The 23,778-nt window shown below is 40.8% G+C and overlaps 1 protein-coding gene across 1 annotated transcript in view; it reads right to left on the bottom strand.

The window, feature by feature from the left end:
- Positions 1–10,658, bottom strand: part of KLF8 (KLF transcription factor 8) — a gene marked incomplete at its 3' end in the record, with an annotated part of 92,373 nt that extends 81,715 nt beyond the window's left edge. Inside the window, exon 1 of the mRNA XM_084259236.1 lies at positions 10,596–10,658. Coding sequence (XP_084115362.1) covers positions 10,596–10,613 — 18 coding nt within the window. The 5' untranslated portion in view covers positions 10,614–10,658. The remainder of the gene's footprint in view (positions 1–10,595) is intronic.
- Positions 10,659–23,778: the final 13,120 nt, after the last annotated feature.

Here is a 23,778-nt window from a genome sequence, read left to right as displayed (position 1 = left end):
CTATTGCTATATATTTTCCTCTTATTACTGCTTTTGCTGCATCCCATACATTTAGGATATTGGTGTCCTCCTTGTCGTTCAATTCAAAAAATTTTTTAATTTCTTCTTTGATCTCCTCATTAGTCCAATTATCTTCCAGTAGTGTGGTTTTTAATCTCCATGAGGTAGGAAAGTTCTTTGCCTTCTTTTTATGGTTTATTTCTAGTTTGATGCCTTCATGGTCAGAAAAGATGGTTGATATGATTTCAATCTTGGTGTCTCTGTTGATGTTTGTCTTGTGCCCCAGTATGTGGTCGATCCTGGAGAATGATCCGTGTGCGCTTGAGAAAAATGTGTACTCCGTTTTTTTGGGGTTTAGTGTTCTATAGATGTCTGTTAAGCCCAATTGCTCTAGGTCCTTATTTAGAGCTTGGTTTCTTTACTTATTTTTTGTCTTGTTGATCTATCCATTGTTGATAGTGGTGTGTTGAAGTCTCCCACTACGTATGTGTTTTCTCTGATATCTGTTTTCAGAGAGGACAACAGTTGTCTGATATATTTTGGTGCTCCTTCGTTTGGTGAGTATATGTTAATGAGTGTTATTTCTTCTTGAAGTATTGTCCCCTTGATCATAATGTAGTGACCATTGGGGTCTCTTTTTATCTTTTTGAGTTTGAAATCTTTTTTATCTGATATAAGTATAGCTGTTCCTGCTTTCTTTTTTGGTCCATTTGCTTGTAGGATTGTTTTCCATCCTTTAACTTTGAGCCTATTTTTATCTTTTGTAGCTAAATGTGTTTCCTGGAGACAGCAAAAGGTTGGGTTTTGTTTCTTAATCCAGGCTGCAACTCTGTGTCTTTTTATTGAAGAGTTTAGTCCATTTACATTTAGAGTTAATATTGATATGTTAGCATCTGTATTTGCCATTGTGTTTGTCTTTCCTTTGATTTTATTTATTTATTCTTGTAATAACTTTTTTTTTTGGCCTTCTTTCATTGTTATTCATCCCTCTGAGGTTCTGGCTTTAGGACTCCTTGTAGTATTTTTTGGAGTGGGGGTTTAGTTGCAATGAAATTCCAGAGTTTCTGTTTGTCTGGGAAGATCCATATTCTTTCTTCAAAGAGGAAGGAGAGCTTTGCGGGATAGAGTATTCTTGGTTGGCATCTGTTTTCTTGGAGTCTGTTGACTATGTCCCTCCACTCTCTCCTTGCCCGTAGTGTTTCTTCGGAGAAGTCTGATGTCAGCCTGATTGGTTTTCCTTTGAATGTTATCTGTTTCTTCCCTCTTGCCAGCTTCATTATTTTTTCCTTGTCCTGGATTCTTGGGAGCTTTACTATTATGTGTCTTGCTGTATTTTTCCTTTCGTCGTGGAAGTTTGGTGTTCTTCTTGCTTCTTGTATATCAATTTTCAGCTCCTTCTTCACATTTGGGAAGTTCTCTTCAATTATCTCTTTGAATATTTTCTCTGTTCCTACATCTCTCTCCTCTCCTTCTGGTATTCCTATAACTTTTATATTTCCTTTCCTCATGGAGTCAGATAGTTCCCGAAGTCTTTCCTCGTTCTTTTTCCTTCGTACTTCTCTTTCCTTTTCTGTTTTGGTTCTTTTTATTTCTGTGTCTTCAAGATTACTTATTCGTTCTTCCATTTCATCTATTCTGCTTTCATTGCTTTTCCCAGAATTCTTTAGTTCTTCCATTAATTCTTTGATCTCCTGCATTTCTTTTACTTCCCTCTTTAGGGACTCAATTTCTTTCTTCTGACCATTGTTTTCCCTCTCTAGGGACTCAATTGCATTCTTCTGATCATTGATTATTTTTCCCTTATCATTGTTTTCCTTTATGACTTCTGTCAGTTTTTTAATCACGGCAATTTTAAATTCTCTTTCTGGAAGGCTCAGAAATTCTTCCAAGTTATTGTCGTTGCAATCTGGGGGCTGGTTTTCTTTTTGTGGTTTTCTTTTTCTCTGGAGAGTTGCTAGGTTGCGTGTGGTTCTTCTCCTCCCTACTGTCTGTTTTCTAATTTGCCGTATGCGTTGGGACACTGTGTTGTTGGGACTGGCCGGCATCTTGGGTGGGCTTCTCTGCTCCCCTCTGGTTCCTCCAGGAGTCGTCTGTCAGTTTCAAGCAGTATTTACTGGAGAAAGGTCCCTGTTCTAAAATGCCGATGTGGGGACACACTCCCCTGTGCGCCTGGTCTGCCCCGGCGGTGGGTTCCTGCTCCCCCTCTGGGCTTGGACTGCAGGCCTGAGGGGGTCTGGCATGGGTGAACTTCCCCCGCTCACCTCTGGCTCCTGAGGAAGCCTTCTGCAGGTAGTCTTTACTGAAGAAATGTCCCTGTTCTAAAATGGTGATGTGAGACACACTCACTGCGTGTCTGGTCTCAGGCACACTCTTCTGCGCGCCTGGTCTGCCCCGGCTGTGGGTGCTCGCTCTCCCTGTGGGCTCAGACTACTTGTTCGGAAGGGGCCCGGTGTGGGCTAACTCCCCAGCTGGCCACTAGCTCCTTCAGGAGCCTCTGCTGGCTTCAAGTCGCTAGTGGCGCCAGAGATCTCTCCTAGAGCCCTTGGGGAGCTGATTTTCCACCCCGTGGGACAGGGAGCAGAGCGGGGATGGTAGGGTACACCTCAACGGCTTTGGGGTGCTGTGTCTGCCTTGTGCCCCACCGTCGTGGGGAACCCACACCCCTAATTTTGTGTCCCGGGTCTCAGTTCCAAAGCCCTCAGTTCCAGGATGCGGGCTGTAGCCCAGATCAGTGGCGCGGGAATGGCGCCTTTTGAATCCCGCTTCCCTGCCTGGGCGCCTTGTTCCTGCTCACTCAGGGAGGGCCTCCGAGGTTTCTGTGCAAGTTTACCGGGCGGCCGGGGCTGTGTGCTGGTGCTGGTCTCCTCCTGGGGGGCGGGGCTGTCTTTAATGGCGCCTGGAGCTCACCTCAGCGGCGGATCCTGCAGGGTTCTCCACAGCTCCCGTTCACGGGGTGTGGTGGCTGAAATAGTTCCTTTCCACTCACAGTCCCACTTGCTGCGTCCGTTTTTCTTGTTGGCCGTTTTGGGGTCGGAGAGTGCCGACTTTGTGGGCGGGGGAGGGGAGCAGGGTTCTGGGCTTCCCTCCCTTCTGGTCCTCTTTTATGGCAACTTTCTTCTTTGGGCAGTTTGCTGGAGTCGTCCGTTTATCTTCCGTGTCGCAGTTCTCACTGGGACCTGCCGCTTTTCCTCCCTATTAACTTTTTTTAATGGGAGATCTTACTCGCAGCGTCTCCTCGCCGCCATGTTGCTCCGCCCCTCTAATATTTCTTTTTTTTTTTAAAGATTTATTTATTTTTATACAAGAACTGGGGTATAGGCCAGAGGTGTGGGAGGGTGAGAGGATTCACTAGAGATAGAGTGGGGAACAGAACAGGTAGATGGACTGGAGTACACTGCTGAAGGGAGCAGCGGGCAAGAAAGGAGAGTTCTGCCCTGCCATGTGGGTTTCTCCCTGGCCAGTTGGGAATTGAAGCTGTGCCGCAGAGGCTATGGACAGCTTCACAGCACTGTGCTCAACCCGCTGTGCCACTGGGGAGGCCCCCTAACATTTCTTGAAGTGGTGTTTAGTAATCGTGAATTCCTGAAGATTTTTTTTTTTGTCTCAGTATGCCCTTATTTTTCCCTCATAAAGGAAGGAGAACTTTGTAGGATGAAGTATTTTTGGCTGGCAATTTTTTGTCTTGGAGCATTTTGAATATGTTGCTCTATTCTCTTCTTGCCTGTAGTATTTCTTCAGAGAAGTCTGATGTCATTCTAATTGGTTTTCATATATAGGTTATCTGTTCATTCTCCCTCATTAGCTTCATTATTTTTTCTTTGTCTTGGACTCTTGGAAGCTTTACTACTATGTGTCTCGTTGTAGTTTTCTTTTCTTTCTTTCTTTCTTTTTTTTAATATTTATTTATTTATTTATACAAGCACTGGGTACAGTCAGAAGTGCGGGAGGGTGAGAGAATTCACCAGAGCCAGAGTGGGGAGCAGAGCAGGCAGAAGGACCGAAGTACACTGCTGAGGGGAGCAGCAGGCGGCAGGAGAGGTCTGCGGGCCATGTGGGACCTTCCTCCGGTGGCCCGGGAGCAGCAGGGGATCGAACTGGCGCTGCAGCCTCGCAACCCAGCACTCAACCACTGCGCCACCGGGGAGGCCTTAGCTGTAGTTTTCTTTTCATTATGGTAGTTTGGTGACCTTTTAGTTTCCCATAGGTCCATTTTTGTTTCTTTTTTCAAGTTTGGGATGTTCTCTTCAATATTTCCTTGAATTGTTCTTAGTTCCCTCACCTCTCTCTTCTATTAACTCTTATATATCCTATTATCATGGAGTCAGATAATTCTCAGAGTGTTTCTTTTTTTTTTTAACTTTTTAAAAAAGATTTATTTATTTATACAAGAACCGGGGTACAGGCCAGGTGTGCGGGAGGGTGAGAGGATCCACCAAAGACAGAGTGGGGAACAGAACAGGCAGACTGACTGAAATACACTGCTGAGGGGTGCAGTGGGTGAGACAGGAGAGGTCTGCTCACCATGTGGGTATCTCCCCGGCAGGGATCGAACTGGCGCTGGAGAGGCTGTGGACAGCTTCAAAGCGTGGTACTCAACAGCCTGCGCCACCAGGGAGGCCCCCTCAGAGTGTTTCTTTATTCCATTTTCCTTTGTTGCTCTATTACTTTTTCCTTTTTGACTCTTTTTATTATATCTGTATTCTCAAGAGAACTGATTCATTCTTCTATTTCATTTATTGTATTTTTGTGGCTTTTCCCAGAATTTTTCAGTTCCTCCATTGAGCTTATAACTTTCGGTCCCTTTACTTTCTTATTTAAAGATTCAATATTTTTTTTTTAAGTTTTATTTATTTTTATACAAGATCTGGGGTACAGGCCAGATGCCCCGGGGGGCGGGGTTAAGAGGATTCACCAGAGACAGAGCAGGGAGCAGAACAGACAGACTGATGAAATGCACTGCTGAGGGGAGCAGTGGGCGAGACAGGAGAGGTCTGTTGCTCCATGTGTGACTCTCGCCGGCCGGCCAGGATCGAACCCACGCTGTAGAGGCTGCAGACAACTTCACAGTGCGGCGCTCAATCACTTGTGCCACCAGGGAGGCCCTCAATCTTGTTCTTCTGTTCATTGATTATGTTTCTCATAATATTCTGTTAATTTTCAGCTTCTTTTATTTTTTTAATTGACATAATTCTGAATTCTCTAAATGTGGTTATCCAAGGGTTCCCGATGTAGTATAGTGGGATACTGGAGATTGCAGTCTGGGACCCAGTCTAGGCTGTTTGATGTTGGCCAGCTTAGTGGGCTGGACTTCCCCGTTTGGCCAGACACATCCATTTTTTGCCCCCTTTTGGTTTTTGGGATTCCTGGAAAATCGCTGGTGCCACATAGCTGGTTCAAAGTGTCTGGGTTTTGCTAAAAGCTTGTTATTAGTCCTTTTTTTATTTGTTTTTAGGAGAGAGGTTGATCCCATCTTCTCTCTACCACCATGTGGTTGATGTCATCACCTGCCTTCATGAGTTGTATTTTGGTCCAGAGCTAACCACTGTGCCAACAGCTCCAGGCTTTTGTCAAAGGGATAGTACCAACTTGCATTAGCAGCCTTGTTTGGACTAGTGAACAGTACAGACACTGTCTAGGGTGGGAGAGCTGACGAATATTAGCTTTAGAAACCCATTCCTTTTTTGCAATCTCCCTTTGTTAATGAACCCCATTTTTTGTTATACCTAAGCCTGCATGGTATCTGCAATTGTGAGTGCACAGGTGAAAATTCAAAACAGTGACCTGTCCCCCACCATGGCTCTGTTGTACAGTGACCTGTCCCCCACCTTGGCACTTGAATTCTAGAAAGTAACCTAGAACTAGGTGGTAAATTTTACAACTATTTAAGCTTTCAAGCATTTGATTTAGATTGAAAGGCCCAGGGATGTGGAGGTTTAAGGGAATTAATAGCTTGAAACACTTCTGATTTGTATTTTGAAACTGGGAAGGTACACTAGAAAAAAAGTAAAAGAACAAATTTCTTCACACAATATAGTAAGTGCAAAGAGTAGTATTGTCATGGTAATAATACAAAGCCCATGATCCTCCCAAATAGAAAGAGAAAACATACTTTTGTATAGAGGTCCTTTATACTCTCCTTCTGAGTTTAGACTAACAATTTTCATAGTTGGGTGCACAAATACGCACATGCACACTATTATGTACATACTCATTTTTTAAATCTCTGAAATGCCAATCCAATCCTTCTCCAATAAGGACATCATGTATTTGAGTATTAAAAAAAGTAAAGGTAGATGTAGTTGGATATCATTATAAAGGTAGTGCTAATATAAACCTAGAGAGATTTCAAATCTTACACTGCCTCAAATCAGGAAATGGAGCACTATAAGAACAAATAATCAATTTGTACAAACTAATGAGCTAAGCAGTCCTAAGTGACTGGAGGATAATTTCAAGCATAGTAAAATCCACATCCAGGAAAATGATGTCCAAGAAGTATGTATGTATATATGCATGTATATATGTATGTATGTGTATGCATGCATATATTCATTCATTAGGTATTTGATTATTACCTAAAATGATAATGTGGAAATATTATTAACTAAAGTGAAGCTATGAAAAATAATAGCAAGATTAATGACTTTGTCATCATCAAAGCATCTAAGATTGTTTTTAGGTGGTATATAGATGTTATTTCATTTAAATTTTTGTTATATACTTAATAGTTTACATATTGTAAAAATGAATATAATACATTGTATTGAGTTGAAAGGTGTTACCCCAAAATATATGTTAGCACCCTAATCAATCCCCAGAACCCAGGAATGTTACCTTACTTGGAATGTCTTTGAAGAGCCAATTTAGCTATTGATATTGAGGAGATTATCTTGGAATATTTGGGTAGATCTTAAATTCATTGGGCCTCCCTGGTGGTGCAGGGGTTCAAGACACAACACTATCAAGCTATCATCAGCCACTGCAGCAGGATTTGGATTCCAGGCCAAGCAGGGAGCTAACTCACGTGGTGCAGCAGACCTCTCCTGCCTTGCCTGCTGCTCCCCTTAGCAGTGTATTTCAGTAGATCTACCTGTTCTACTACCCACTCTGGTGAATCCTCTCACCCCCTGTACCCCTGGCTTATACCCCAGTTATTGTATGCATAAATAGAGAAATCTTTAAAAAATTCATTGATAAGTTTACTTGTAAGATGTACACATATGAGAGGCTCACAGCGACATAGAGGAGAAAGTACTGAGGAAATGCACAGTTAATGGAGTGTTGAGTCCATAAATCAAGGAATATCCTTTTCTACCAAAGGCTGGAAGAAACAAAGAGCAGATTCTGTCCTAGAGCCTCAGGAGAAATTGCAGCTCTTACAAAACCTTTATTTTAGGCTTCTGTTTTTATGTCTGTAAGTGATAAATTTTTGTTGTTTTAAGCAACCGAGTTTCAGTAATATTTTTTTTTGTGGCAGCACTAAAAGATTCAGAATTCTTTAGATTGCTTAAAACACAATTAATATAGGCATTTGTTTATTTTTAGCTTACCCAATTTTTTAAAAAATAAGCAAATAATATACATGATAAAGATATGGCAAAATTGTGAGGGTGGTACATAAATTAAATAACAAGTTTGAGAGACAAATATCACTGTGAAGACAAGAGTATTTACATGAAGAATTTGACAATTAGAGAACAAGCATTGAACAGAATCACATCAGTAACTGATACAGATAATTTAGCCATTCAGGGGATAAAGTGCACTATAGATTAGTGAGAGCTGTTATAAAACACAAGCTCTGGGGTCTCCCTGGTAGCACAAGGGGTTAATATGCAACCTATGAAGCAGTCTGCAGCCCCTGCAGCACTAGTTTGATCCCGGCCAGGGAGCTACCCACATGGTGCAGCAGACCTCTCCTGTCTTGCCTTCTGTTCCCCTCAGCAGTGTATTTCAGTCAGTCTGCCTGTTCTGTTCCCGGATCTGTCTCTGGTGAATCCTCTCACCCCCCGCATCTCTGACCTCTACCCGGGTTCTCGTATGCATAAATAAATAAATCTTTAAAAAAAAATACAAGGTCTGGGTCCTTGTCCCTGGGTGAGCTGCAGTGCTCTGCAGCCATATTCCACAATCACCCAACCTTTACTAAAGGAGATATCCTGGAAATGAGAAGAAACAAAAACAGTGTTTTGCTTATCTACTATCCAGAATTTCCCATACCATTGAGCCAATTTCAAAGTTGCTTCAAATTCTGAAAACTTAGTATACTAAAATAATGCATGGAAAAACATTTTTGGAATTGTAATTAGGTGTACTAAGATCTCAAGATAAGTATTAAGATCTCAAGATAAGGTAGCTATGCATTCTTTTTTTAAAGATTTATTTATTTATTTACACAAGCACTGGGTATAGTCAGAAGTGCGGGAGGGTGAGAGAATTCACCAGAGCCAGAGTGGGGAACAGAACAGGCAGACCGACGAAACACACCGCTAAGGGGAGCAGCGGGCGGCAGGAGAGGTCTGCGCGCCATGTGGGACCCTGGCCTGCAGCCGGGGATTGAACCGGCACTGCAGAGGCTGCGGGCGGCTTCGCAGCCCAGCGCTCAACCGCTGTGCCACCAGGGGAGGCCCGGTAGCTATGCATGCTTGACAAAATTTAACTGGGTAATTTTTATTACAAACACAATAGATTCCCAACACTTGTAATCAGTTTCCTCTTAGTATTAACTATGACTGAACACAAATAACCAGCAGACATTTTGCAACATTTAGCAAGTTTTGATGTACTAATTGTCCATAAATGGCAACAGATGCAAGTAAGATAAGGCATTAAATTGAGATTATATAATTAAAACAATGCCATCCAAATGCACATGTAATTTAAACAAGTTTAATTATACACCAAGGGCAAAACATTTAATAATTAAAAAGTGTGTGTGTGTAAAAAATGACTTCTAAATACAATCCAGATAACTTTATCTGGCGATTTAAGTAAATAAACAGGTTAGTACTAGATTCACAAGACTGTATACAATGGGTCCCTGAATAATGTCGCTTCATTAACACATTGATATTAAAAAGGAAATCCAAACAGACTTTGAAGTAAAGGACATTATTTGAGGCAATGGCTTTGTTATGTTGTTTTATTTAAAGTCAGTTTTCAAGAACCTATTGTAGTTGTTTACTAGGACTTACTATACATAGTTATACAGGCAATTGAATGGTTTTTCAAGGATTTTTTTAAACTGTATTTAAGTTTCACTTATGCAATCATTTTACAACTCAAACCTGAGCAAAACTGACTTCCAGGTCTATTTTTCTTTTCTTTCTTTTCTTTTCTTTTTTTTCTTTTTTGCGTAGAAGAACTGAGGTGTAGGCCAGAGGTGCAGTGGGAGGGGGAGCAAGAGGATTCACCAGAGGCAGAGTGGGGAGCAAAACAGGCAGATTAACTGAAATACACTGCTAAAGGGAACAGTGGGGAGAGACAGGAGAGGTCTGCTGTGCCATGTATGGGTTGGTGCTCCCGCGCCAGGGATCTAACTCAGGCAGTAATGGTGGTAGTACTGAAACTTAACCCCTAGGCCACCAGGGAAGTCCCCCCAATTTCCACATCTAACACACAGTGTTTGCCTACAAAAATCAGGTAATCTCTTTTGAATACTTGCTCTGGAAGTGTCCAAAGTCACAAATTTCTTTTCTATAAAAATGGGAACATTGAGAATACTTATCTTGATGCTTAATTTTACGTGTCAATTTGGCTGACACAGTTCTTAGATAGTTGGTTAAACATCATTCTGAATGTTGCTGTGAAGGTGATTTTTGGGGTGGTGTATGCATTTAAATGATTGGACATTGAGTAAAGCAGGTTACCCTTCCTAAAGTGGGTTAATAGAAAAAGACTGACCTCCAAGCCAGAATTTCTTCCAGCAAACTATCTTTGAACGGCAACTCTTCTCTGCATCTCCAGACTGCCTGCCTACCCCATCAAATTTTGGACTAACTCAAAATATGGACTCCACAGTCATGTGAGCCGATTTCTTAACCATTCTCTCTCTCTGAATGTATCTACATATGTCATATATATATATATATATATATATATAGAGAGAGAGAGAGAGAGAGACATGTATCTTGTACTTTATATCTATCTATCATCTATGTATCTATCTATCTACCCATCCACCCATTCTTTTATCTATCTAGAGAGAGATACTGAAATATATACATTATGTTGGTTCTGTTTCTCTGGAGAACCCTATTGAATTATCCAACAGAGTTATTGTTTAGATTAAGTAAGACAACATATTTAATCTTCAGAGTGTCTGAAATATGGAATAATGTTAGATAAATGATTGCTGTTGTATACAAAGAGTTTAATCTTGCCCCTATATTACTGATCTATATTACTATGTCTCTTTTCTTTCGGATCAACTCCCTATTTGAACTTGAAAACTGGCATTCAGAAACCTCCCACTCTTCACCCTTCCACAGTTTCCAACATGTTGTTAGAAAGAAAAATGAGCATCTATAATGATTACAGGTTGGTATCCAACTATTATGGTTTGGTATTAGTAACTCATTTTTCTGATAACTGACCTGTTTGAATACATGCATTGATCCACCTTCTGATTTAAGTTGGAGTTCCAAGTTGTTTATGAATTTATCCAAATCTGGAAAAGAGAACAGTGAAAGACAATTTTAAAATAACGTCTAAGCTTTTATATGCATACAGCATACCATTTACCTTTGGTTACAAATATTAGTGATCTATGAACATTATTCTTTTTTTCGGATTTACTACATATTTGGGCAATAGTCTGATGTATATATTTTAAACAACAAGATACCCTAAATTGTTCCCACAATATTAGCTGCCCCCTGCACTCAAATCCTATATGAATGTGACTCCTGTTTTTTCCTACCTCTCCAACCCACTCCATCTCCATGGGAATATCAACATACTACTTTCCAGAATCCTTGTGATCCTGGTATAGTTCTCATTCTAAGGAGTTCCATGCTCCTGTGTGGATATTTACCCTAGTGAATTCATTCACACACCAGATCTCTCTAAAGAAACACTTTAACTGTCAACCTTTCATAAACATACAAGCCATGTGGTGTTAACATAAGCAGTCCTCTATTTCCTTGTTATATAGTTTTTTCTCCTATGAAAGGAGAGACTCAGAGACTTCAGTCATCTGCACTACACCATCATAGATATTCCCACCAGAAGAATATGGCATCCGCTCTTCAAACAGATGTTCTTTTGTCTATCTACAGTCTAATTTCATTAGAGAGGTTAAAAAAAGATGAATCCACAGTTTGCTGTAACTTAATTTCAATTGTTTTTAGAGAAGTTGAACCAATTATTATTTTTTTTCTTCCTGTGATTCTAATATATTTGATGTTTTGTTTTGGCTAATGCCCCCAGATTTTTTTTTTCTTTTGGCTGGGACTAATGAACTATTTTCCAGGAATGGAGACTTTTGTTTTCCACAATGGACAATACCTGGAGAGACTGACAGTGGTTTTTCTTTCAAACTGGAACACTGAAAAAATTTCATCTGAGGCTACACCCCAGCATCCATACATTTGATTTTCATCACCATAGAAATGGTGGCAAAAGTGAAAGTGGGAATTGTTAAGGGGAAAGGATGTCCTGAGCAAACTCCATACAGGTTTTGTGGACTCCACCCCCACTCCAGACCAGCCATCAAGACACTGGGAACTACAAATCCCATCATCACCAAAGGGATGGTTGCTGGGACCTGAGGGTGGAGTTAAACAGCCATGTTGGGTATAAAACCAGACATGTGGTCCTTGGGGGTGTCTCTCTCTTGCCCTCACGGCTCTTGGCTTTTCACCAGATCTCAGTGTGCCATTGGGATTCCAGGACAGCAGAACTGGTAGGATGCATTTACGAATTTATCTCTTTCTTTTTCTCCCTGAGTTATTCATTTCTTCATGTCTCCTTTTGCAAATAAACCCTTTATTAACCTGTTTTTAAAGATTTATTCACTCATACATACAAGAGCTGGGGTACAGGCCAGAGGTGTGGGGCTTGAGAGGATTCACCAGAGACAGATGTGGGAACAGAACAGGCAGATGGACTGAAATACAATGCTGAGGGGAGCAGTAGGGGAAATAGGAGAGGTCCAGTGCACCACGGGGTTGCTCCCTGCTGGGCTGGGGATCGAACTTGTGCTGCAGAGACTGTGGATAGCTTCACAGTGCTGTGCTCAACCCCTTGCACCACTAGGGAGGTCCTCTTTGTTAACCTTTTTTGTGTGCCTGCAGTTGAGTATTAATAAGTCCCTTTCAAGTACACGGGTGTGGACCCACAGTCAGGCAACTCATTTCATACCTGATAGCATTTCAAAAAGTAGTCCATAAATCAGTTAATTTTGAGATGTCAAATACAGTTGTACATAGAAATGATCCTTTTACAGATCATACCACAATAGCCATTTAAGACATAATGCAGTTAAAATACAGCAAATGCACAAACAGCGATGATATAAAATTACAATAAAAGCACATAAAAAGTAAAAGATAGTGGGCCTCCCCTGGTGGCGCAGCGGTTGAGCACTGGGCTGCGAAGCTGCCCGCAGCCTCTGCAGCGCGGGTTCGATCCCCGGCTGCCAGGCGAGGGTCCCACCTGGCGCACAAACCTCTCCTGTTGCGCCCGCTGCTCCCCTCAGCAGTGTACTTTGGTCCTTCTGCCAGTTCTGCTCCCCACTCTGGCTCTGGTGAATTCTCTCGCCCCCCCCCCCACTTTTTTTTTCTTTTTCTTTTTTCTTTTTCTTTTCTTTTCTTTTTTTATTTTTTATTATAAATTTTATTTTTATATTCCCCATACAATTGCGACCCCCTTATTTTGACCCCAATCCCTCCCCTCCCCCCACCCCCCATAGAGTGTCTCTGGTTCATAGTTGTTTGTTGATTTTGATTTTTACTTTCTTATAGTTATTCCTTTTCCTGGTCCCTTATTTAAGTTTTCTAGATGCCTGCTATGAGTGAGACCATCCGGGCCCTGGTGGCGCAGCGGTTGAGCGCTGGGTTGCGAAGCTGCTCACACTTCTGACTGTACCCAGTGCTTGTATAAATAAATAAATAAATCTTTAAAAAAAAAGTAAAAGATAGGGGCCTCCCTGGTGGTGCAGGCAGTTGAGCGCCATGCTGTGAAGCTGTCCGCAGCCTCTGCTGCGTGAATTCAATCCCAGCCGACTGGGGAGAAACCCACATGGTGCTCCCCTCAGCAGTGTATTTTATCAGTCTGCCTGTTCTGTTCCCCACTCTGTCTTTGGTGAATCCTCTCACCCTCCCACATATCTGGCTTATACCCCGGTTCTTGGATAAATAATATATTTTTTAAAAAAGTAAAAGTTAAACCTAAAAACAATTCCTTTATTGAATGTCAGGAATGAAGGAAACCAGTCCCAATTAGATGGCAATAATGCACAAAGAACATTCTATTGGGGTTATAAGGAAAGCTTTTGGGCTACTATCAGAGAGAGCTTGGGGAATTTTGAAGCTTTAAAATATCTTTATTGCATGAAATTTCTTTTTATTGATTTAAGTATATGAGTAGACCAGTTCATACATACATTCATCATTAACCAAAAAAATAAAAAATATAAAAAAGGCACATTATTATCTGTTTTGTCTCTAGGTCAACCAGAATTAGAGAAACAGCAAATATACCGGAGAACACTAACCTGCAATTTAAGTGCCTGGAAATCACATTTCTGACAAGGTCTTTTTCTTTACAAATTTCTACTTTTCCATCTAGAATTAAAATATTTAAAACCATTCTCTGCAGGGTTCTAAGTCTTCTATGAAGCCTCTTGGAGTCTAGGATTTTGGCTTAACAAAGGAAGAAGTATAGTAAGGAATAAACATAGTATTATATGTAGAAAACTGATTTCCATTAGACTGTAAACTCTTTGAAGACAGAGATTTTGATTTTTGAAGTTTTCTTCCCATGATATATTTCAAGGGCTTAGAATAGCATCTGGCACATGGCAGGTATTCAATACAGAAAATGAGAATGAGAAGTGTGTTTTTGTTCAAGTGCCAGAATTGGACAAGAGTGGGAAAGAATGAAAGAATTAAGAGTACATGCATGAGAGATACTTGAGGTATAATTAGCTATGAAGTACAAGGTAGCAGTGACAACTTATTTTTCTGATTTCAAGGAGGAGGGAAACACAGTCCACAGACGGGCACCAGAAACCCAGCAGATTATACTTGGTTGCTCCCAGAAAAACATGTAGGAGAGAATTTTGTTCTTATTCTCCATTCACATAATTTTCAACTAGGCCTCATTGTTACTAGTCAAAATAATTTATAAGTCATTTCCTAACTGGTATTCTTTAATTGCTATGGGTTATAAGACAACAGTATTGAGAAATCCGACTGACTTTGTCAAGCTATTTAGCTCCTACAAACATTAGTCTCCTCACTTGTGAAGAAGGAGGGTGGGGACGGAAATGGTACTAACTTAATGGGGTTAATGTGACGATTACATAAATTAGTATATAGGGATGCATGTAAACTAGTTTTTAGCATATAAAAAGATCTCAATACAATTAACTATTATTAGCAGCTGATGTTTCCGCATCTTTAAAATGGGAGTAATGTGCAAAAGAACTTAAAAGACATTTCTCCAAAGAGGAAATGCAAATGGACAACAGGCATATGAAAAATGTTCGATATCCCTTGTAATCAGGGAAATGCAAATCGAAACCACATTAAGATACCACCTTACACCAGTAAGAAAGGCACTTATCAAAAAAACTAGCAATAACAGATGTTGGTGAGGATGTGGTGAAAAAGGAACTCTCCTATGTTGCTGGTGGGAGTGCAAACTTGTCCAGCCCCTATGGAAAGCTGTCTGGAATTTCCACAGTCTACTAAAAATGGAGCTACCATATGACCCAGCAATTCCACTCCTAGCGATCTACCCAAAGGACACAAAAACACTAATTCAAAAGAACACCTGTACCCCTATATTTTTTAAACTTTTTTTTTAATTTATTTATTTATTTATACAAGAACCGGGGTACAGGCCAGATGCGCGGGAGGAAGAGAGGATTCACCAGAGACAGAGCGGGGAACAGAATAGGCAGACTGATGAACTACACTGCTGAAGGGAGCGTGGGTGAGACAGGAGAGGTCTGCAGCATTATGTGGGACCCTTGTCAGCCAGCCGGGATCAAACTGGAGCTCAGAGGCTGCAGACAGCTTCACAGTGCGGGGAAGCCCACCAGGGGAAGCCCATGTACCCCTATTTTTATTGCAGCATTATTTCTAATAAGTAAAACCTGGAAACAACCCAAATGCCCAAAAATAAATGAGTGGATGAAGAAGATGTGGTATGTATACACAATGGAATACTATTCAGCAATCCAAAAAGATATATTCATGCCATTCACAGCAACGTGGATGAAGCTAGAAAGAATTATGCTCAGTGAAACAAGTCAGAAGGAAAAAGAAAAATATCAGATGGTTTCACTTATAGGAGGAATATAGGGGAACCAAATAAAACATCAGTGTAAAAAATAATAATACAAAACACAACAAAACAAAAACAGAAAATTATAAATCAGAGACATCCTGCAGGGGAGGAGGAGGGAGAGGGATCAAAGGGAGGGAGAGAGAAGCACAGCGGACTGTGGTTATGGTGCACAGGTGCATTGGCAAAGGTAATTCTATAGGGACTACACCTGATGGGAGGGAAGCAAATATTGTTTAAAAATGACAATGATGTAAAAAAAAAATGGGAGTAATAACAGTACTAGCTCTCAGGGTTATCATGAGGATTTATCAAGTTAACATGTGCTCCAGTGTTACAATAGTGCCTGGTACAAAAGGAATTATATGTCTAGTTCCGTCACCATTAGGGGAACCCCTCAATAGTTACTAAAGTGTATTCCTCTCTATATAGCTATCTTTTAGCAGAGTATCTCTTCCATATTATTTGTTGATGTCACATGAATGAATGATCATAGGAATAAAGAAATTGTTTATTTATAATTTATTTTTATTCATACATAACATTATAGTAACTTCAGGTGTAGAGCAAAATGATTCAATATTTGCATATATTACAAAATGAGCACCACAATAAGGCCAGTTAATATCTCTATTCATGCATACTTAAATTTTTTTTCTTGTGATGAGGATGTTTAAGATCTGTTTTTAGCAATTTTCAAATATGCAATGCAGTATTATTAACTGTAGTCACCATGCTGTACATTTCACTCCTCACGGCTTATGTATTTTATAAATTGAAGTCTGTACCTTTTAGCATCCTTAACTCATTTCAATCCCTATGCCAATCCCTTCTACCTCTCCTTCCCCCAAGGCCCGACACTGCCTTTGGTAACCAGCAATCTGTCTTCTGAATCTGTAAGTTTGTGTTTTCTTTCAGTGTTTGTTTGGCATGATTTTTTAATATTTCATGTATAAATTAGATAAAACAATTTTTGTCGGACTTATTTCACTTAGCATAAAGCCCTCAAGGTACAGCCGTGTTGTCACAAATGCAATATTGTATTATTTTCTATATTTCAATAGTGTTTTACACACACACACACACACACACAACATTTTCTTTGTCCATTCATCCTTAGATAGACACTTAGATTGTTCCCATACCTTGTTTATAGTAAATAATGTTTCAATGAAGATGGGGGTGTATATGTTTTTGAATTAGTGTTTCCATTCTCTTGCCCCATTCACATGACAAATATCCTTGATTAATGTACCCACAGCTGAAGACCAGCCAAATGGAATAGCTGTTAGATAACCATGGACAGCATTCTAAATTTTTTGTAGGAGTGAGCATAGGAAAAGCTATCAGGAAGATGTATAACCTTGTCTTTTTTTTTTTTTTTAAAGAAAGTTTTTTTTTTAAGATTTATTTACTTATGCATGCAAGAACTGGGGTACAGGCCAGAGGTGTGGGGGCTAATTTGTTTTCTTTAATATTTAGTGAGCCAAAATTTAAAAATAAAGTATATTCAGACCAACAGAATGGTATTAAATGGCCAGTTTTTTTTTTAATAAAAGGACTTAAATATATTGCTTTTCTCTAGAATTGAGTGTCTGACAACAGGCAGCTTCACAAAAACTATGAGGGATGTGGTGAAGAAACCTCCAAAGGGAGCTAAGATGTATCCTGGGGAGTTGAGATGTGAATCACATAGGCAGGACTGTGTCAGAAATGCAAATTTCCTACTTAAGATAATAAACCTTATTCTGCTTGGTTTGGCTCTTCAAGACATTGTGTCTGGAAGGTGGACTTTCTGGTTCTCCTACGGGAGAGAATACTAGAGGAGAAAATAAGAAAACTGAGCCTCATCCACAAGAGGATCAATGTATCACAAACCATATTCCTGGGACTGTGACCATATGAATTTAAAAAGATTATATAAAGTTATTTTGTCATTTTTCCAAGTATATTTTGATACCCAAATGACATTTCCCATAGTGATATGTTTGTATGAAACTGAACAAAATCTCTAGGCACAGGAGCTGGCTAATAAGAACATATGCCACTCATTAGCCAGCCCTTAGAGGGAAAACAAGAGGTGAGAAATTAAAATTTTAAGAAGGGGAGCAGGGTCTCCCTGGTGGCTCAAGGAGTTAAGACGCAATCTATGAAGCTATCTGCAGCTACTGAAGCACGAGTTCGATCCCCAGCCAGGGAGGTGACCCACATGGCACAGCAGACCTCTCCTGTCTTGTCCACTGCTCCCCTCAGCAGTGTATTTCAGTCATTCTGCCTGTTCTGTTCCCCACTCTGTCTCTGGTGAATCCTCTCACCCCGCCTCCACACCTAGGGCCTGTACCCCAGTTCTTGTATGTATAAATAAATATTTTTTTTACAAAAGAAGGGGAGCAAATTAAAGTTGTTGGGACCTACAACTTTAAAAAAAACGAGACCACTGACAACCCTACAAGCCAAAAAAAAAAATTACCTAGTGCTGTAACAATACAGAACATTTGGACAAAATAAATAATAATAACTCAAGTGTATCTACATAGTTTTTTTTAAACATCCTTGTTTATTTTTTCACAATTTAGGATTTCTTTTTGTTTTAATATTTATTTATTTATACATACAGGAACTGGGAGACAGGCCAGAGGTGTGTGGGATGAGAGAATACACCAGAGACAGAGTGGGGAGCAGAACAGGCAGATTGACTGAAATGCACTGCTGAGGGGAGCAGCGAGTGAGACAGGTGAGGTCTGTTGTGGCATGTGGGTAGATCCCTGGCTGGGGATTGAACTGGTGCTTCAGTTGCTGTGGATATCTTCATAGGTTGCATCTTAACCCCTTGCACTACCAGGGGAAGCCCCAATTAGGATTTGTCCCTACAGGTGCAGTTTCCACAGTTTTCCCACCACAAAAGTGCTCACAGTCCACCACATTGCACTGCACTCTCCTCCACCTCTGTTCTTTACTTTTCTCCTCTTCCTCTCTTTCTCCCTTACCTCCTGAATGTCACAAATATAAGGTATGCTTTCAAAGGTCAGTCTTATAGTTCGTATGTTTCCTGACACTGTGGTTTCTCTAGATTCCACACATAAGTGTAACCATCCAGTATTTATCTTTCTTTTTCTGGCTCACTTCACTTAGAATAATCCCTTCTAGTTCAATTTATATTGCCATATATGGCATGGGTTCATATTTTTTGATTACTGAGTAGTATTCCATGTACATATGCACTACAAATTCTTGATTCACTCATCTATTCTAAGGTATGCAGGTTTCCTTTCAAATTATTGTGTTTTATTTGGCCTGTTGGATAAACACCCAGGAGTGGAATTGTTGGATCATATGTTAAATCCATTTTTAATATTTTGAGGAATCTCCATATTTCTTTCCATTGGGGATGGACCAGTCTACAATCCCACCAACATAATAATAAGTTTCCTTTTTCTCCACACCCACCCTTAGTCAACAGACATATGAAAAAATACTCATCATTACTTATCATCAAGGAAATGAAAATAAAAAGCTTGATGAGATACCCACCACTTCATACCTGTGAGAATGGCTCATATCACAAAAACCCACAAACAACAAAGGCATCTACATAGCTTGAAAGTATTGAAAGAGACAGCATTTATGCCATTCTCAGTTCATAAATAATGAATTTGGTGATACAAGGTCACATAGTTTCAGAAATAATAGAATCAGAATCTGAACTCTTTCCCTATGACTTAAGTTACAGTGATCCCATACTATTTTCTAATATCCCAAATCTAGTGAGTATCTTTTTTCAGAAAAAATGTTTGCTAATAGAAGAACAAGTTGGAGGGATCTTTGTGTCCGGAACCCATCTGGACTACTTGGAGCTGGGAAAGGGCTGCCCCCACAGCCAGAGGTGAGCTGAAAAGCCCCCACAAGCCAGGTCCCATCTGGCCACCAGTCAGAGCCCAGAGGGGGATATAGGGTATTGGAGCCCAGTGGGCAATCCAGCCATGAATAGGGCAGTCTGTGGGACCACAGGACCTACCTCCGGAATTAAACAAATACAGAAGGGGGAGATTTTCTGTGACAGCAATCACTAACATATTCATAGTACCAATGCCCTACTAAAATTCTCGCGTAACAGTTTTTGACTCGATTGGACCACCGGTTTCCAACATCGCAGAAAGAGCACACCAAAAAGATGCCAGCCAGTACCAGTGACACAGTGTTCCAACGCATAGGACAAATTAGAAAACAAGCAGCAGGGAGAAGAAAAACTACAAGCAACCAAGCCAATCCTCAAGGAAAAGACATACCACAAAAAGAAAATAACCCACCAGAATGCAACAACAGTGACTTGGAAGAACTTCTGAGCCTTCCAGATAGAGAATTTAAAATTGCCATGATTAAAAAACTGACAGAAGTCATAAAGGAAAACAATGATAAGGGGAAGATAATCAATGATCAGAAGAATGAAATTGAGTCCCTAAAGGGGGAAGTGAAAGAAATGCAGGAGATCAAAGGATTAATGGAGGAGCTAAGAACTCTGGGAAAAGCAGTGAAAGCAGAATAGATGAAATGGAAGAATGAATAAGCATTCTCAAAGACACAGAAATTAAAAAAAACAAAACAGAAAAGGAAAGAGAAGTACGAAGGAAAAAGAACGAAGAAAGACTTCGGGAACTATCTTACTCCATGAGGAAAGGAAATAAAACGGTTATAGGAATCCCAGAGGGAGAGGAGAGAGACATAGGAACACAGAAAATAGTCAAGGAAAAAATTGAAGAGAACTATCCAAACATGAAGAAGGAGCTGAAAATAGACATACAAAAAACAAGAACACTAAACTTCCATTATGAGAGGAAAAATACAGCAAGACACATTATAGTAAAGCTTCCAAGAATCCAAGACAAGGAAAAAATAATGAAGGTGACAAGAGAGAAGAAACAGATAACATACAAAGGAAAATCAATCAGACTGACATCAGACTTCTCCGAAGTAACACTACAGGCAAGGAGAAGTGGAGGGACATAGTCAATAGAACCAAGACAACAAATGCCAACCAAGAATACTCTATCCTGAAAGCTAAACCACCACTCCAAAAAATACTACAAGGAGTCCTAAAGCCATAACCAAAGGGGGATGAATATGAACAAAACAAGACAAAAAAAATTAAAAAAATAAATAAAACCAGAGAAAAGACAAGCAAAATGTCAAATACGGACACTGACATATCAATATTAACTCTAAATGTAAACAGACTAAACTCTTCAATAAAAAAGACACAGCATTGCAAGCTGGATTAAGAAACAACACCCAACCTTTTGCTGTCTCCAGGAAACACATTTAACTACAAAAGAAAAAAATATACTGAAAGTAAAAGGATGGAAAACAATCCAACAAGCAAATGGATCAAAAACAAAGGCAGGAACAGCTATACTTATATCAGATAAAATTGACTTCAAACTCAAAGAGGCAAAAAGAGACCCAGACGGTCACTACATTATGATCAAGGGGACAATACTTCAAGAAGAAATAACACTCATTCACATATACTCACCAAATTAAGGAGGACCAAAATATATCAGAAAACTATTATCATCTTTGAAAACAGACATCAGAGAAAACAAATACGCAGTAGGACACTTCAACACACCACTATCTGCAATGGCTAGATCAATGAGACAAAATATAAGTAAGGACACTAAAGCTCTCAATAAGGATCTAGAGCTCATGGGCTTAACAGACATCTATAGAACACCAAACTCAAAAAAATCTGAGTACATATTTTTGTCAAGTGCACAGGGATCTTTCTCCAGAATCAATCACATACTGGGACACAAAACAAACATCAACAGATACACCAAGGTTGAAATCATTCCAACCACCTTCTCTGACCATGAAGGCATCAAATTAGAAATAAACTGTAAAAAGAAGGCAAGGAACCCTCCTCCCTCATGGAGATTGAAACCCACACTACTGGAAGACCACTGGACTAATGAGGAGATCAGAGAAGAAATTAAAAAATACTTTGAGTTGCATGACAAGAGGGAAACCAATTTCCTAAATGTATGGGACACAGCAAAAGCAGTAATAAGAGGAAAATATATAGCAATACAGGCTCACATCAAGAAACAAGAAAGAACTCAAAGAAACAACCTAATTTCACATCTCAAAGAACTAGAAAAAGAACAACAAAAATACCCAAAAACCAGTAGAAGAAAAGACATAATACAAACCAAAGCAGAAATAAATGAAATAGAAACTAAAAAAAATCCAAAAGATGAATGAAACCAAAAATTGGTTCTTGGAAAAAATAAATAAAATAGACAAATTCCTAGCCAGGCTCACAAAGGAAAAATGGGAGAAAGCACAAATAAATAGGATCACAAATGAAAGAGGAGAATCACAACAGACACAGAAGAAATCAAAAGAATAATCAGAAAGTACTATGAACAGTTATATGCAAACAAGCTCAACAATCTAGAAGAGATGGAAAAATTCCTACAACTCCACAATCACCCAAAGCTAGATAAAGAATACAAAGAACACCTAAACAGACCAATTGCAAGCAATGAAATTGAAATGGAATCAAAACCCTCCCTGAAAACAAAAGCTCAGGATCAGATGGATTTACAAATGAATTCTAGCAAACATTCAGAAACGAACTAGTGCCTATTCTTCATAAACTCTTTCAAAAAATTGAGAAGGAAGGGGGCGGAGCAACATGGCGGCGAGGAGACGCTGTGAGTAAGATCTCCCATTAAAAAAAGTTAATAGGGAGGAAAAGCGGCAGGTCCCAGTGAGAACTGGGACACGGAAGATAAACGGACGACTCCAGCAAACTACCCGAAGAAGAAAGTTGTCATAAAAGAGGACTAGAAGGGAGGAAAGCGCAGAACCCTGCTACCCTCCCCCACCCACAAAGTTAGCACTCTCCAACCAACAGAAAGGAGGAAAAAAACAAACTAAAATGACCAACAAGAACAAAGTACACATCAAGCGGGACTGTGAGTGGAAAGGAACTATTTCAGCCACCACACCCCGTGAACTGGAGCTGTGGAGAAACCTTGAGGATTTGCCGTAGAGGTGAGTGAACGACTCCGGGAGCCATTAGAGAACAACAGAGACTCTGGAGACCTGCACACAGCACCGGGCTGGCTGGAAAGCTTGTGCAGAAAAGTGGTGCACTTGAAAAGCAAACGCGGATCGCGGATGCCCAGGTACCCGTGCCTGCTACCTAGGCTTGCGGGGAGATGTGCCCTCACTGAGGTGAAAGTCCCTCACTGAGTAATCAGAAACCAGGCGCCCAGACACGGGAGCAGGGTGCAAAAGGCGCCATTTCTGCGGTCATTAAACTGGGCTACAGCCCGTGTCCTGGACCTGAGGGCTTTGGAACTGAGACCCGGGGCATGAAATTCGGGGTGTGGGTCCTCCACGTCGGTGAGGCACAAGGCAGACACAGCACCCCAAAGCCGTTGAGGTTTTCCCTACCATTCCCACTCTGTTTCCTGTCCCACAGGGTTAAAAAAACAGCTCCCCAAGAACAATAGGAGAGATCTTTGTCGCCACCTAGCGAACAGAAAAAAAGTCACTAACACCCCATAGAACAGGGACCTTTCTTCAGAAAAGACTGCTTGAAACCAGCAGAAGGCTCCTGGAGGAGCCCGTGGCTAGCTGGGAAGTTAGCACACCCCAGACCCCTTCAGACCAGGAGTCTGAGCCCACAGGGGGAGCGGGCACCCATGGCCAGGGCAGACCATGCGCTCAGAAGAGTGTGCCTGAGACGGGACACGCAGGGAGTGAGTCCCGCATCGCCATTTTAGAACAGGGACATTTCTTCAGTAAAGACTGCCTGCAGAAGGCTCCCTCAGGAGCCAGAGGTGAGCGGGGAAGCTCGCGCATGCCAGGCCCGTTCTGGCCTACAGTCCAAACCCAGAGGGGGAGCGGGAATCCACCGCCGGGGCAGACCAAGTGCACAGGGGAGTGTTTCCCCACATCGGCATTTTAGAACAGGGACCTTTCTTAGGTAAAGACTGCTTGAAACCGACAGATGGCTCCTGGAGGAGGGGAGCAGAGAAGCTCACCCAAGATGCCGGCCAGTCCCAGCAACACAGTGTCCCAATGCATGCGACAAATTAGAAAACAGACAGTAGGGAGGAGAAGAACCACACGCAACCTAACAACCGCTCAGGAAAATAGCACACCACAAAAAGGAGGACACCCCCCAGATTGCAACGACAGTAACTTGGAAGAATTTCTGAGCCTTCCAGAGAGAAAATTTAAAATTGC

Source organism: Talpa europaea, assembly GCF_964194135.1.
Source record: "Talpa europaea genome assembly, chromosome: X".
Lineage (NCBI taxonomy): Eukaryota > Metazoa > Chordata > Mammalia > Eulipotyphla > Talpidae > Talpa > Talpa europaea.
The sequence above is the reverse complement of the archived record's forward strand: the minus strand, read 5'-3'. Positions and strand labels throughout refer to the sequence as shown.